The sequence below is a fragment of the Chiloscyllium plagiosum genome, chromosome 12 (genome assembly GCF_004010195.1).
Source record: "Chiloscyllium plagiosum isolate BGI_BamShark_2017 chromosome 12, ASM401019v2, whole genome shotgun sequence".
NCBI classification, from domain to species: domain Eukaryota; kingdom Metazoa; phylum Chordata; class Chondrichthyes; order Orectolobiformes; family Hemiscylliidae; genus Chiloscyllium; species Chiloscyllium plagiosum.
Genome location: NC_057721.1, coordinates 48869142 through 48884249, shown reverse-complemented (window position 1 = coordinate 48884249; position 15108 = coordinate 48869142). Strand labels below are relative to the sequence as shown.

At 40.8% G+C, this 15108-nt stretch overlaps 1 protein-coding gene across 3 annotated transcripts in view; it reads right to left on the bottom strand.

Moving 5' to 3' along the window:
• cfap91 (cilia and flagella associated protein 91) overlaps nt 1-15108 on the bottom strand; it is a 94669-nt gene that overhangs the window by 72589 nt on the left and 6972 nt on the right. For all 3 annotated transcript variants that reach the window (XM_043701004.1, XM_043701006.1, XM_043701005.1), the window contains 2 exons: nt 6038-6195; nt 2352-2435 (listed from right to left, as the gene is read on the bottom strand). In XM_043701004.1, the coding sequence (XP_043556939.1) occupies nt 2352-2435; nt 6038-6195 (242 nt within the window). The remainder of the gene's footprint in view (nt 1-2351; nt 2436-6037; nt 6196-15108) is intronic.

The following is a 15108-nucleotide window of genomic DNA, read 5'->3' as shown; positions in this document are numbered from 1 at the left end:
ATCCCTCCCTCTTGCACCATCCCTGTAGCCACGCATTTAACTGTTCTCTCTCCCTATTCCTTGACTCTCTATCACGTGGCACGGGTACCCAACCAGAGACAACAACTCTGTTCGTTCTAACTTTGAGCTTCCAACCTAGCTCCCTGAAGGTCTGCCTTACATCCTCAGCGCTCCTCCTACCTATGTCATTGGTGCCAATGTGGACCACGACTTCGGGCTGCTCCCCCTCCCCCTTAAGGACCCGGAAAACATGATCAGAGACGTCACGTACCCTTGCACCTGGGAGGCAACATACCAAACGTGAGTCTCTCTCGCCCCCACAGAACCGCCTATCTGTGCCCCGAACTATCGAGTCCCCAATAACTATCGCTCTGCTCTTCTCCACCTTTCCCTTCTGAGCAACGGGGACAGGCTCCGTGCCAGAGGCCTGAACCCCATTGCTTACCCCTGGTAAGTCGTTCCCCTCCACAAGTATCCAAAACGGTATACTTGTTCTTGAGGGGAACGGCCGCAGGGGGTCCCTGCACTGGCTGCTTCCTCCCAGTCTCCCTCACTGTCTTATCTGCTATGGACTGAATTTAATTGCATGTTGGGACTTTATGATGATATTAAGTAGTTATTAAAATACCAACTCTGTGAAAGGTAATAGAGATGAAGCTTTAACTTACTTGCTGTTCTTGCAGACCACTCTACACACCGCCCCACTGTCAATTCTAACTAATCAGATTTTATGTCTTATTTGAATTTGAATCACAACCCTGAAAAGAATGCATGTTTATTTCAAAGACTAATGAGTCAGTTTAGATTAGATTAGATTCCCTACAGTGTGGAAACAGGCCCTTCGGCCCAACTAGTCCACACCGACCCTCCGAAGAGTAACCCACCCAGACCCATTTCCCTCTGACTAATGCATCTAACACTATAGGCAATTTAGCATGGCCAATTCACCTTACCTGCACATCTTTTGGACTGTGGGAGGAAACCGGAGTACCTGGAGTAAACCCGAGCAGAGAATGTGCAAACTCCACACAAACAGTTGCCCGAGGCTGGAATTGAACCTGGGACCCTGTGCTGTGAGACAGCAGTGCTAACCACTGAGCCACCATGCAACCTTATGGTAACATCTCAGCTTCAGGTACAGAATGATTCAGTGCTTAAAAAGCAGGAGTCTGCTCCGAGCTTAGAAATTATTCTAAGCCTAACGTTGAAGAGATTCTGGCACAATGTGTCAGGAAGCCATTTTATGATCAAAAGTTTGCCCTCCTTGCTAAGGAACCATTTTGTAAAACAATTGTATCTGACGTGTGAGCTGTGCAAGGTCACCTTATGAACTCTCCAATTAACACAGACAGGTACCTCTTTATGATAGGAGTTTCTCTCACTAGCAGGCGCCTAACTTGGCTGGGTATGTTTTCCCTCCTGATGAATGGCTGAGGGCCCGTAGGAATGATTAGTCAAGCATATACAGACCTGTTAATTAACTTTTCTTCCTTACGAATTATTGTCTTTCACTGTTATCTGGCTATTTAAGAACATGCAATGTTTTTGTAAACTTGTGTAAACTTGTAAGCTTTGTATCCTGCTGGGGTACATGAAGAGCTGGTATCCTACTCTCCTAGATTATTAGAACCTAGTTAGTTTAGCTTATAGGTATCAGTGTTGTGTTGTAACAGTGACGCTATTGGTAAATAAATGGGATAACTAAAATTAAACTAAACTGAAAGAGTTTTTTTTATTCCAGACTTCCAAAGAGTACGATCTCTGAGTCCATAAGGGATTCCCTGGGCTATCTCAAATCTCTACTTTAACATAAGTAATTAGAACTTCTGCTATTTAAGATGGAGGTAGAGGTAATAATTTGATAGCAAACAATCAAATCACATCAATTTCTGCTCCACTCACTATACTGGAAAGCCTGTACAAAGCAAAAGCAATGTTGTACAATGCAAAAATAACATTGTACAATGCATACAGCCTGTTTGGAACACACAAGAGTCATTAAAATCCTGTTCTACAAAAGACTTTCAACATTGCTGTGAAACTAAAGCATTTTGATACATTTGCTGGACAGTGAAAAATATATGCAAAGTGGTAATACTAATTAGCTCAGTTCATCATAGTAAATAGAATACATTGCTGTGTTTTTATAACAAAGGCATACTTGCTTAACAAGCTATTGGGGGTGCAGTAAAAGATTTGGATTATCCAATACTGTAATTGAAATGGTATAGTACTGGACACCTGTATGCGACAGTTCAAACTCATATTATTCCTAATGCAAATTAAGCATCATGAGAAAAAAAATAGGATGTTCTTCATTTTATATTCATGCTATTTGTCGATTAACTTACCTTGTGAAATACTTATACCGGTTTTTACCGCTAACTTGTGGATCTTGCTCTATTTGTAATTGCATTTTAAGAGAAGGATCATGCCTGAGAAGAAAAGGAAATATGCATGTGATGGGTTTGAAAGAGTTTCTGGCTGTGATAGACAAAAACATAAAATATAAACATTCTCTATCAACGTACTTATTAATAATTCTTGTTGAAACACTTTGCTGACCCCCTAAAACAATATTCGTGTTGAATTGCCATTAGTTTTCTCTGAACTGCAAAAGAGCTGAAAAATGTGTTGCTGGAAAAACGCAGCAGGTCAGGCAGCATCCAAGGAGCAGGAGAATCGACGTTTCGGGCTTAAGCCCTTCTTCTAAACTGCATAACCTTGCTTCATATTGTATCTTTACAAGGCAACACAAAGGAGACTTTCATGCTATAAACTTTACTTACATTCAAATCTAGGTCCAATGAAGGAAAGTGTGCTTTTCCACTCCTCCAGCACAAATCTCCCCTAATTTTCTTTGCTGTATGTTTCAATTGATATTTTGAAAATTGCAGTCTTATCAACATGAAAGTAACTGGCTATGCCGAGATTTATATTGAACAATTTGACAAACCTTACTTAACACATTCTCCTAATCGGCCATTGTAACTTCATAAGAATAACAGAAGAATTCCCAAAGAAATTCAGTTAATGGTTAAAAACAGGTCATTAAATGGAGGCTATTTAATGGGAGGGCAGGGTATTGCTGCAGGTGGTCTGCCAATCTTTGCCAGTGTCACAGTGAGAGATCGGGAAAACCATGCAGAAACTGCTTCCAATTGTTTTCAGCCAATTCTTTAACTACACCAATATTAAATTAGATTAGATTAGATTCCCTACAATAAGGGCATGGTTATTGACAATTTATAAAATTATCACAATTAAAAAAATTAAATTAACAAATAGGATTCAAAAATAATAGCCGGTATTTAATGCTCTCAACCAAGGAGAGTTTGGAGGTGGGGCCATTTCCTTGGGGTCGGGAGAGGAATCTGTTACTTAAGGTTGGTGGAGAGGAGGAGGAAGCTCCGAGGCATCTTTCCCCATTGTGTTGCTGCTGCCGGTTGAGGATCAAGTGGGCAATTAATTAACAGCAACTTAAAGGCTTCACCCTTCAACAGCATTCAACCAGCCCTGGCAGAGAAGTTATTAGCAGAGCTGAAAAAGCAAGCCAGCAGACTCTAGGTTGCAGAGAGGGTTGCTGTAACACTGCCAAAGACCATCTGCAGGAACGTCCTACCCTCCCATTTAATGGTTCCTTTTCTCCTGCATCTGTGGCCTAGGCTTCCTTACTGATCTAGGGTCTCTGATGGTTGCACTGCCAACAGCTTTTGCTTGCACTTCCTGAAATGGACACTTGTGACATCTGATTGGCTAGCAGGATTTAGCGATTGAACGTCTGCCCCCAGTTGATCGAAAGAAGGCCACTTTTGCCTTAAGGGCACATAATTCTGCAGACTTTTCCCCAGAGAGATGGTGCGAGGACCTTGTTGCTTCTCCAGCCAGCTGGTGAGACCATATCACCTGCAATACAGTAAAGACTGCTCACATTGACCACGAGACCACAAGAAATGGGAGCAGAAGTTGGCCATTCAGCTCATTGAGTGTGCTCCACCTTTCAAATTCGATCATAATTAATCTAATAAGCCTCAACTCCACTTTCTTGTCTTTTCCCCATAACCCTCGATTCCCTTTCTGATTAAAAATCTTTCTATTTCAGCCTGGAAAATACTTAAATACACAGCCTCTATGATAAAGAAATGCATAGATTAAGTAACCTAATCAGGTGACCGCTTATTCAGATTATGCCCTCTCATCCTAGAATCTCCCACAAGGTGAAACAACCACTCTGCATCAACCTTGTAAAGTAGCCTAAGAATACCTTTTATGTCTCTCAGAGTCTTGTAAACTCCAATGAGTACAGCCTACTCCAACCTACTCAACCTCTCCTCCTAGGCCAATTCCTCAAGACCTGGGATCAATCAAGTGAAACTTCTCTGAACTGAGTCCAAAGCCAGTATATTGATTTCCACAGATAAGGAGTCAAAACTATTCATAGTATTCTAGGCGTAGTCTAACTAGACTCTTGTATATTTTTAGCAAGACTTGCCTATTTTTATATTTTACTCTCTTCAAAATAAAGACTGACATTCTATTTATAGTGTAGCTTTCTGCAGAGTTTCTTCACATATAATATTCAGCTCTGTTATTCTTCCTGACAAAATGCATAACCCCACATTGTTTTCCATCTGCCAAGTTTTTTGCCCACTTGCATAACTGTATCATTAACCCTCTGCAGACTCTTTGTCATCCTCATCATTTGCTTTACCACCTAATGTTCAGTCATCTGCAAATTTCACTTTCCTCATCCAAGTCATAAATATATATTGTATATAATTATAGCACCAGTACTAAGGTCTCTGGCACTCTACTAGGTACAGGTTGCCAACCTTAAAATGGCACCCTAAGTCCAAGTCCCTTTTGTCTATCAGTTAGCCAATATTCTAACCATGCTAATATACCAACTCCAATGGAAGGGTTGTTATCTTATTACGTAGCCTAGTATATGGTATTTTATCATGCATCCTCTGGAAATCCAAATATACTACATCCAATGCTTCCCTTTATCTATCTTCTGTTTTCTCTTCAGAACATATCTAATAATTTTTTAGGTATGATTTCTCTTCCACAAAGCCATATAAAATCTGTTTGATTGTATTATTTTTAAATGCTTTGATATCACATCCTTTATATTAAGGCTCTAACATTTTCCCAATAGCACATGTTTAGCTAACTGCCCTATTGTTACCTGCTATTGGTCTCTCTCCCTTTTTGAATAAAGGTGTCACATTGGCAGTTTTCTAACCCATCCACACGTTTCCAGAACCTAAGGACTGGAAGATTACTACCAGTGTTTTGGCTATCACTGTAGCTACTTCTTTTAATATCGTAGAATACCAATCATGTCTAGCGGACTTATCAGTCTTTAGCCTCCATTAGTTTCCTACTACGTTTTCTTATGATACTTCTTGCATCTATTTCCTTTCCCTCTTTGCCCCTGGATTATTTAGTATTTTTGGAACGCTCTCAGTGCCTTCTGAAGTCAGAGTTGATGTGTTTTTCAACTTCTCTGCCATTTATTGGTTTCCCATTATTATTTTGCCAGCCTCATTCTCGAAGGAGCCTATGTTCACTACTCCCTCTCAAACTGAATGCTAAATTGTACCATGTCATGGTCATTGTTCTCCAGAAACATTTTTACTCCAAGATCATTCATTGAACCTGCCTCATTACACATCACCTGATTGAAAATAGGTCCAAAATCCCTGGATGAATCTAAAACATACTGTACTAAGAAACTGTTCAAAATAACTATGATTTTTTCCTCATGGCTGCCTCTGCCAACCTAACTTTCCTAATCTACTTGAAGACTAAAGTCAGCCATGAATAACATAATCTTTGTAATATGGCCTCATTATCTGATTTATTCTCTGTCCTACAGTATAGCTTTGAATAAGCCTTTCTTCAAGAGTTAAAATTTTTCAAACAGGTAGCCAAAGCAAGAAATGCTGTTTAAATATGTTTGAGTTTTACTTATTATAAAGTTTACATGTAATTGACTATTTAGATCATTTAGAAAGAACACAGCAATTACATTGCCAGTTGCTTGATGGCTTCTTGTTTTTTCTCTCCATATCCTCTCCAGCGTTGATCAACAAATTTTGGGACTGGGTCATTGCGATCTAGCTGAATGGTGTAGCTTGGAAAACGTTCCAAATTACTGAACATGGTCTTATAGTCAGGCACTTTCTTCTGCACGATGGAAAGAAATGTACAGAATTTGTCATATTGGACACAGACAACTATTCAAAGCACATTAACTTACATAAATTAATACGACAATACAATAATGTCACTTCATATAAAAGTAAATTATGAAAAGTCAATGTAGTAAGCATTTCTGCACTTCAATCTCCATATTTGAAAAACATACTGTTGACTTTAATGGCACTAAATTTTACATAAGTAAACATCATTAAGTAATAATTTGCCACTGATTCGATCATTTAGCAGCTCACTACTTCTTCAAAATTATTTTATTTGCCAAATGTTATTTCAGACACTTTATAAACTCCTGGTCTCCTATGCAGCATGGTGGCTCAGTGGTTAGCACTGCTGTCTCACAGTGCCAGGGACCTGGGTTTGATTCCACCCTTGGGCGACTGGCTGTGTGCAGTTTGCACATTCTCCCTGTGTCTGTATGGGGATGCTCTGGTTTCTTCCCACAGTCTGAAGATATGCAGGTTAGGTGGATTGGCTATGCTAAATTGCCCAGTATCCCGGCATGTGCAAGTGAAGTGGATTAGCCTTTGGAAATGCAGGGTTACAGGGGTGAGTTTAGATGAACTCAATGGCCGAATAGACTGCTTCCACACTGTAAGGATTCTACAAAAGGTATACCTATATTTCTGCAGAAAAATTTATCAAATTTGCTTTTGACTTCTTGATATGATAATAATTTATGGCATTACCTAAAAGCATGACATTTAGGCATATTTTCAAAAATAACCATAAATCTCAAAAAATATAGTCACAGGTTGCAGTTTGTGAAAGTCAAAATCTAAAGTTTTGAAGGTACATCTATACAAAAACATATGTATTATATGTGAATTGAATAAAAGAAATGGTTCCCTTTTTGGCAAATTTCAGAAAAACACCACTGGCATAGTCAAAACAAAAGTAAACAATGGTGTCAAGAACTATAGCAACACCATGATGAGGATATTCCTAAAATTGTCAATAAAATATTATTACAAGATTTCCACCAACGCACTTTTCGAAATTGCATTTTCTGAAACGGGGTGTTACTTTGTGTGCAATGGCAGATTTCAACAAGAATCTCACTTTTGATTGACAGAGAGAAAAAGCATGTCAAACCACAGCCAATAATTATAATGTCCACAAGCACAGCAGGTCACTCAGGATATCTAGAGACAAAGAGAACTGGAGTTGCACCAGAATGTTGAAAAGTAACAGAGCAATTTACACGGACCAAAGCCATGAAATTCACAAATACTGCAGCAGATAATATTTACAGGGTTAAGGATTAGAAAATAAAAGGTCTTTAATACAAAGTTAAGACTGTAGAGAAAGGTTTGCAAATAATTTTGAAAGGGGTGGCACTAGCAGTCACTGTCTTCTCAAGCACCTCAGTAACAGCTAATCAGTGTCATAAACAATTTAGTTACATTGTTAGATGGACTAAGTGAAGCCACAAATGTCCTTACAGAGGCTGAGATACTGCTAGAAACATGACACATCTTCACATACCCAGAATTACAGGTCCTAAGGTAAAATTAATGAGACCCTTACTGGGTCTAAAAGACCCCCACCATCCTTTGATGAGTACACCTGTCACATTTCCTATTTGAGTCAGTATAGCAGAAAAAGCTCGTACATTGCTTGCACCTAATAGTATGTTAACAAAGGTCAGAGGCTATGATGTTTGCTGATGATTTCACATTGTCCAGAGCCATTTGTGATTCCTCCGATACTGAAGCGCCCTTGTCCAAAAAGATTGCATTCCCTACAGTATGGAAAAAACAATGACTGCAGATGCTGGAAACCAGATTCTGGATTAGAGTGGTGCTGGAAAAGCACAGCAGTTCAGGCAGCATCCGAGGAGCAGTAAAATCGACATTTCAGGCAAAAGCCCTTCATCAGGAATACCTGATGAAGGGCTTTTGCCCGAAACGTCGATTTTACTGCTCCTCGGATGCTGCCTGAACTGCTGTGCTTTTCCAGCACCACTCTAATCCAGAATCCCTACAGTATGGAAACAGGCCATTTGCCCCAACAAATCCATACCGATCTAGACAACATCAGATTTGGACTGATAAGTGGAAACTTACATTGAAATCACACAAGTGCCAGACAATTAATATTGAGAGAATCCACCATCACTGCTTGACATTCAATATCATTAGCATTACCGAATCCCCAATTATCAACATCTTGGGGGTTATCACTGACCGGAAAATCAACTGTACCAGCTGGCTGTCAGCTCAGTTTTTTGGATAGCTGGTTTGCAATGAAGAATGATGCCAGCAGCGTGGGTTCAATTCTTCCACTGGCTGAGGTCACCACTGAGGGTCAGCCTTCTCAACCTCATCCCATATCCAAAGTGACCCTCCGGTTAAACACTCCAGCGTAATCCGTCTGTAATGAAAGAACAACCTCTGGCCCTCTGTGACTATGGCAACTTTCACTTTTCAGAGGAGTTCAATGAAAGAGGGTGTGTAAGGAGCAGTATTAGGCAAATGTGAAAATGAGATATCAACCTGTTGAAGGTACAGCACAGGACCACTTGCATACCAAACATAGGCAGCAAGTGACAGACAGAGGTAAATGATTCCACAACCAGTAGATAATCTGCAATCCAGTTACATCCAGACATGAATGGTGGTGGACAATGAAACAATTCACTGGAAGACAACATCCACAAATATGGGGGAGGCTGGGACATCAGTGCAAGAGATAATGTAACATGAGATTTGAACACGCACACAACCCAAAGATTCCAGTGATTCTTTGCTCCACTGAAATCAGGTCATTTCAAACAGGAAAGGAAATTAAGGATAAACCAGATACACTATATACATGGAAGGACTGTAGGTTGCATCAGGCTGTGGAATTCCTTTGTCTATGGCTCCCATCCCTCATCTATCACTACACCCAATACATTTTTATTTCTAGCAAAAGTCCATTTGTCTGGTCCAACTACCCTCCATCACTGTTGTTATCTGTTGCTGCAAGTCCCACAGGACTGCTCAACTCCTTTGATTGGCACCCCCTCAATGTCAACAATTAGACTGGTGGTCCCATAATAATAAAGCTGAAGCATTTGCATCTATCTTCAGCCAGAAGTGCCAAGTGGATAATCCACCTTGGGCTCCAATTGAGGTCTGCAACATTACAGATGCCAGTATTCAGCCAATTCAATTTATTCAATGTGATATCAAGAGACACCTGGAGGACAGGACTGCAACGGCTATGGGCCCTGTTAATACTCTAGCAATAGTACTAATGACTTGTGTTCCAGAATCTGCCATACCCCTAGCCTTACTGTTCCAGTTTTGCTACAACACTGGTGTCCACCCAGCAATGTGGAAAATTGCCCAGATATGTCCTGTAAACAAAAAAACAGAACAAATCCAACCTGGCCAATGACCCATTACCCATGGTAAGAAGAATTAAACAGCTGAATACTTTTTGAATGTAGAAAGAATGCAGAAAACTACAGAACTGAGAGATTAGAGAGTCCTTGCCCATGAATCATAAAAAGTTAGCATACAAATTCACCAGATAATAGGGAAGGCAAAAAGTAATTCACAGAGAATGAATACAAAACTAGTAAGTGCTTGCTAAAAATATACAAGGCTCTAGTCAAACTACAACTGCAAAGAGTCTTGGGTCCATTACCTAAGGAGAGGTATACTGGCACTGGGGCAGTCCGGAGAAGGTTCACAAGGTTGAAACCAGGTGTGAAGACACTCTCTTGAGGTAATGAGAAGAGATTGAGTAGGTTGACCTGTACTCATTGAAATGTAGGAAAAACAGAGGCAACCTTATTGAAATATACAAGATTTTTAAGAGGACTTGACTGGTTAGATGTAGAAAAGTTATTTCTCCTTATGGGAAAGTCTGGGAGCAGAGGGCATAATCTCAGGAATAAGGGGTCACACGTTTAAGACAGAAAAGAAGAATTTCTTCTTTCAGTAAATAGTGAATCTTTATTGCAGAAGCTGGGTCATTAAGTATATTTAAGGTAAGCCTTGGCAGATTTGTAACTAGTTAAGGGTTATAGACAAAAGACAGGGAAATAGATGTGAGAATTATCAGCTCAGCCATAACTTCACTGAAGGGCAGCGCGAACTCGATGGACTGAATGGCCTGCTTCTGCTCCTACATCTTATTGTCTTAATTGATCTCTTAACGATCAGTAACTTGAGGATGGGATCATTGATTATGCAATCAAGCAGCACTTGTTTAACAAAACCTGTTCACTGACTTTTACTTTGGGTACCACCAGGACAACCTTGCCCCTGACCCCAGTACAGCCCTGGTTCAAACATAGACAGAATTGAGGTGAGAGTGACTGCCTGTGAAACCAAGGCACCACTTGATTGAATGTAGCATCACGGAGCCCTAGCAAAACCACACTCAATAGGAATCGGGGCAAACTCTAAGTTGGAGTCAAACCTGACAGAAACAAAGACGGTTGTAGTAGTTGGAGGTCAGTCATCTTAGCTCCATCTCATTTCTGCAGGCATTCCTCAGGTTAGTGTCCTAGACATGACCTTTTTTTTTCTGTTTCATCAATGAAATTCCTGCCATCAGAAGATCAGACACTTGGATATTCGCTGATGATCCCACAATGTCCAACACTATTTGTGACTCCTCAGATACAATGCAATCCATGCCCAAAATGCAGAATGACCTAGGGAACATTCAGGCTTGGGTTGACAAGTGGTAAGTAATATTTGCACTTAAATACTATTTAACCATTGCCCATTGACATTCAGTGGCATTGCTGAAAACTCCACAATCAACACTCTGAAGTTTGGCATGGAACAGAAACTGAACAAGACTAGCAATATAATACTCGGAATCCAAGAGCAGATCAGTTGCTCAGAAGTCTGTTACATTAGTAAGTAAGTCACCTCCTGACTCCACTAAGCTTACCCACTGTCTATAGGGCACAATTCAAATGTGTATTGGAACACTCCCTACTTGCTTGGATGAATGCAGTTCCAACAATGCTCAAGAAGCTTGACGCCATTGAGAACAAAGCAGTCTACTTGACTGGCAACCACATGCACAAAACTTTGCTCCCTCCACCACTGATGCTCAGTATCAGCAGTAAGTATCATCCAAAAGATGTATTGCAGAAATTCACCAAGGCTCCTTATATAACACTTTCCAAAACCAGGACCGTATCATCTGGAAGGACAAAGGTAGCAGGTGCATGGGAACACCATCATTTGAGAAATCTCTTCCGAGCCACTCACCATTCTGATTTGGAAACATATCACTGTTTGTTCACTGTTGTTGAGTCAAAATCCTGCAACTCCCTCCTTAATTGCATTGGCGGTGTACCAACACCAAATCGACTGCAGCAGTTCAAGAAGCAACTACCCTTTTCAAGCACAACGAGGAATGGGTAAATAATGCTGGTTTGGTCTAATGGATGAACAGAAGTCTTTCTGCATGCAGGCATGGACTGCTTTATTTATCTCAGAATTTGCAAATGACATTGAACTGTGCAATCATCAGTGAACAAATCCAATTCTGACCTTACGATGGAAGGAAGGTAATTGATGAACTGCTAAGGATTGTACAGCCTTCAACACCACCCTCAAGATTCACTGTAATGGTGTTCAGGTATTGAGATGATTAGCCTCCAATACTGACTGCTGTTTAAATACTGAAAGAACTGTGAATGCTGTAAATCAGAAACAAAAACAGGAATTGCAGGAAAAGCTTAGCAGGTCTGGCATCATCTGTGGAGAGAAATCAGAGTTAATGTTTCAAGTCCAGTGATTCTTCCTCAGAACTTCATTTATGCTAGGAATCCAATAGTGAATTCACAACTTAAGAGATGAACTCAGGGAAAGTAACATCAGTGAAGAAACATAACATCTGCAGAGTGCTTTTTCCAACTAATTCACTGACAATATTCCACTAAGGCACCTCACTTATGCACTTACCAACCCAGATACATCCACCTGGATTGATGGCAATGCTAAGGCAGATAAGATATTTCACAGGGTGGTTCACAGAGCACCAATGAACCAGGAGAATATGGAGGAAACATCTACTCTTGAAGGAACAAAATCTTAGGAAGTATTCTTTAAGAGATCTATAATTTAATAGTATGGATCATGTGCAGGTAAGTGCCTAATGAAAAGGCATGCATTATGGAAATGTTGGAGAAGTTGATAACCTTGCATCAGTTATTCAAGTCAAAGTCAAGGTTAGATAGATACATCTGGGGAAGATGAGAATTCAATTGAAAGACAAAAGCAAAATCAGTCCTTGTTAGAGAAAGTTAAAAATCACATAACACCAGGTTATAATCCAACAGATTTATTTGTTTTCTCTTGTTACAGGAAACATCTTGTCAGTCTCAGGCCAAGATGGGTCAAAGTCCTGCATTAAGTTCAGAAAGTTTTAGTCAAGAAAGGAGGCATCCTGTTAGGAATAGGAACCAGTAAGATATTTGCTGAGATAATTGAATTATCAATAGTCACAAGTGAGGTGCTGGAAGACTGGAGGTTGGCTAATATGATACCACTATTTAAGAAAGATGGTAAGGACAAGCCAGGGAACTATAGGCCAGTGAGCCTGACATCGGTGGTGGGCTAGTTATTGGAGGGAATCCTAAGGGACAGGATTTACATGTATTTGGAAAGGAAAGGACTGATTAGGGATAGTCAACATGGCTTTATGCGTGGGAAATCATGTCTCACGAACTTGATTGAGTTTTTTGAAGTAATAACGAAATGGATTAATGAGGGAAGAGTGGAGATGCGATCTATATGGACTTCAAGGAAGCATTTGACAAGATTCCTCATAGTAGACTGGTTAGCAAGGTTAGATCTCATGGAATACAGGAAGAACTAGCTATTTGGATACAGAATTGGCTTGAAGGTAAAAGACAAAGTGGTTGTAGAGAGTTGTTTTTCAGACTGGAGGCCTGTGACCAGCGGTGTGTCACAACAATTGACGCTGGGTCCACTGCTATTCATCATTTTATATAAATGACTTGGATGTAAACATAGGAGGTATAGTTAGTAAGTTTGCAGTTGACACCAAAATTAGACGTGTACTGCACAGTGAAGAAGGTTACCTCAGATTACAACACGATCTTGATCAAATGGGCCAATGGGCTGAGGAGTGCCAGATGGAGTTTAATTTAGATAAGTGTGAGGTGCTGCATTTTGGAAAGGCAATCAGGGCAGGACGTATACACTGAATAATAAGGTCCTGGGCAGTGTTGCTGAACAAAGACTGCAGGTTCATAGTTCCTTGAAAGTGGAGTTGCAGGTAGATAGGATAGTGAAGAAGGCACTTGGTATGCTTTCCTTTATGCTCAATTCCTCTGAGCATTGAGTATCAGAGTTGGGAGGTCATGTTGCAGCTGTACAGGACAGGGACCCTCAAAGATCAGCAACTTATAGCTGTTTATAAAATCATGAGGGGCATGGATAGGATAAATAGACAAAGTCTCTTCCCTGGGGTGGGGGACTCCAGACCTGGAGACGTAGCTTTAGGTTGAGAGGGGAAAGATATAAAAGGGACCTAAAAGGCACCTTTTTCATGCAGAGGGTGGTACGTGTATGGAATGAGCTGCCAGAGGAAGTGGTAGAGGCTAGTACAATTACAACATTTAAAAGGCATCTGGATGGGTATATGAGTAGGAAGGGTTTGGAGGGATATGGGCCGGCTGCTGGCAGAAGGGACTAGATTGGGTTGGGTTTTCTGGTCGGCATGGACGGGTTGGATCAAATGGTCTGTTTCCGTGCTAAACATCTCTATGACATTGGTTAGACCACTTTTGGAATATCGTGTGCAGTTCTGGTCTCCCTCCTATCGGAAGGATGTTGTGAAATGTGTAAGGGTTCAGAAACGATTTAGGAGAAAGTGAGGACTGCAGATGCTGGAAATCAGAGCTGAAAATGTGTTGCTGGAAAAGCGCAGCAGGTCAGGCACAGGTTAGGAAGGTGGTGCTGAGTTTGAGGGTTGGGACTGAGACAAGGTGGTGGGAGGGGAAATGAGGAAACTGGAGAAATCTGAGTTCATTCCTTGTGGTTGGAGGGTTCCTAGGCAAGATTTACAAACATATTGCCAGAGTTGGAGGATTTGAGACAAATGGATAGGCTGATTAGGCTGGCGCTGTTTTCCCTGGAGCATTGGAGACTGAGGGGTGACCTTGTAGAGGTTTATAAAATCATGAGGGGCATGGATAAGGTAAGTAGGCAAGATCTTTTCCCTTGTGGGGGTGGGGGTGGGGGGTGCAGTCCAGAACTAAAGGGCATAGGTTTAGGGGGAGAGGCCGGTGCATGTATGGAATGAGCTGCCAGAGGAAGTGGTGGAGGCATTAAACATTTAAAAGGCACCTGGATGGGTATATAAATAGAAAGGGTTTAGAGGGATATGGGCCAAGTGCTGGCAAATGGGACTAGCTTCGGTTAGGATATCTGGCTGGCAAGGATGAGTTGGACAGAGGTTCTGTTTCCATGCTGCACATCTCTATGGTTCTATGACTCAGTGGTGGTTATATTTACAAATAAATGTAAAACAAGAGATATGTACAAGTTGAATGGAATTTTGAACAATTTGTGTCTTAATGAATAGATTTCACAATGCACCTACCTTTGACCATTTATGTACAAGTATACATCAGAATAAACTCATTGAATGCCTTTAAAATGTTGCAATTGTACCTGCCTCCACCACTTCCTCTGGCAGCTCACTGCACACACGCACCACCCTCTGCGTGAAAAAGTGGCCCCTTAGGTCTCTTTTATATCTTTTCCCTCTCATCCTAAAGCTATGTCCTCTAGTTCTGGACTCCCTGACCCCAAGGAAGAGACTTTGTCTATTTATCCTATCCATGCCCCTCATAATTTTGTAAACCTCTATAAGGTCACCCCTCAGCCT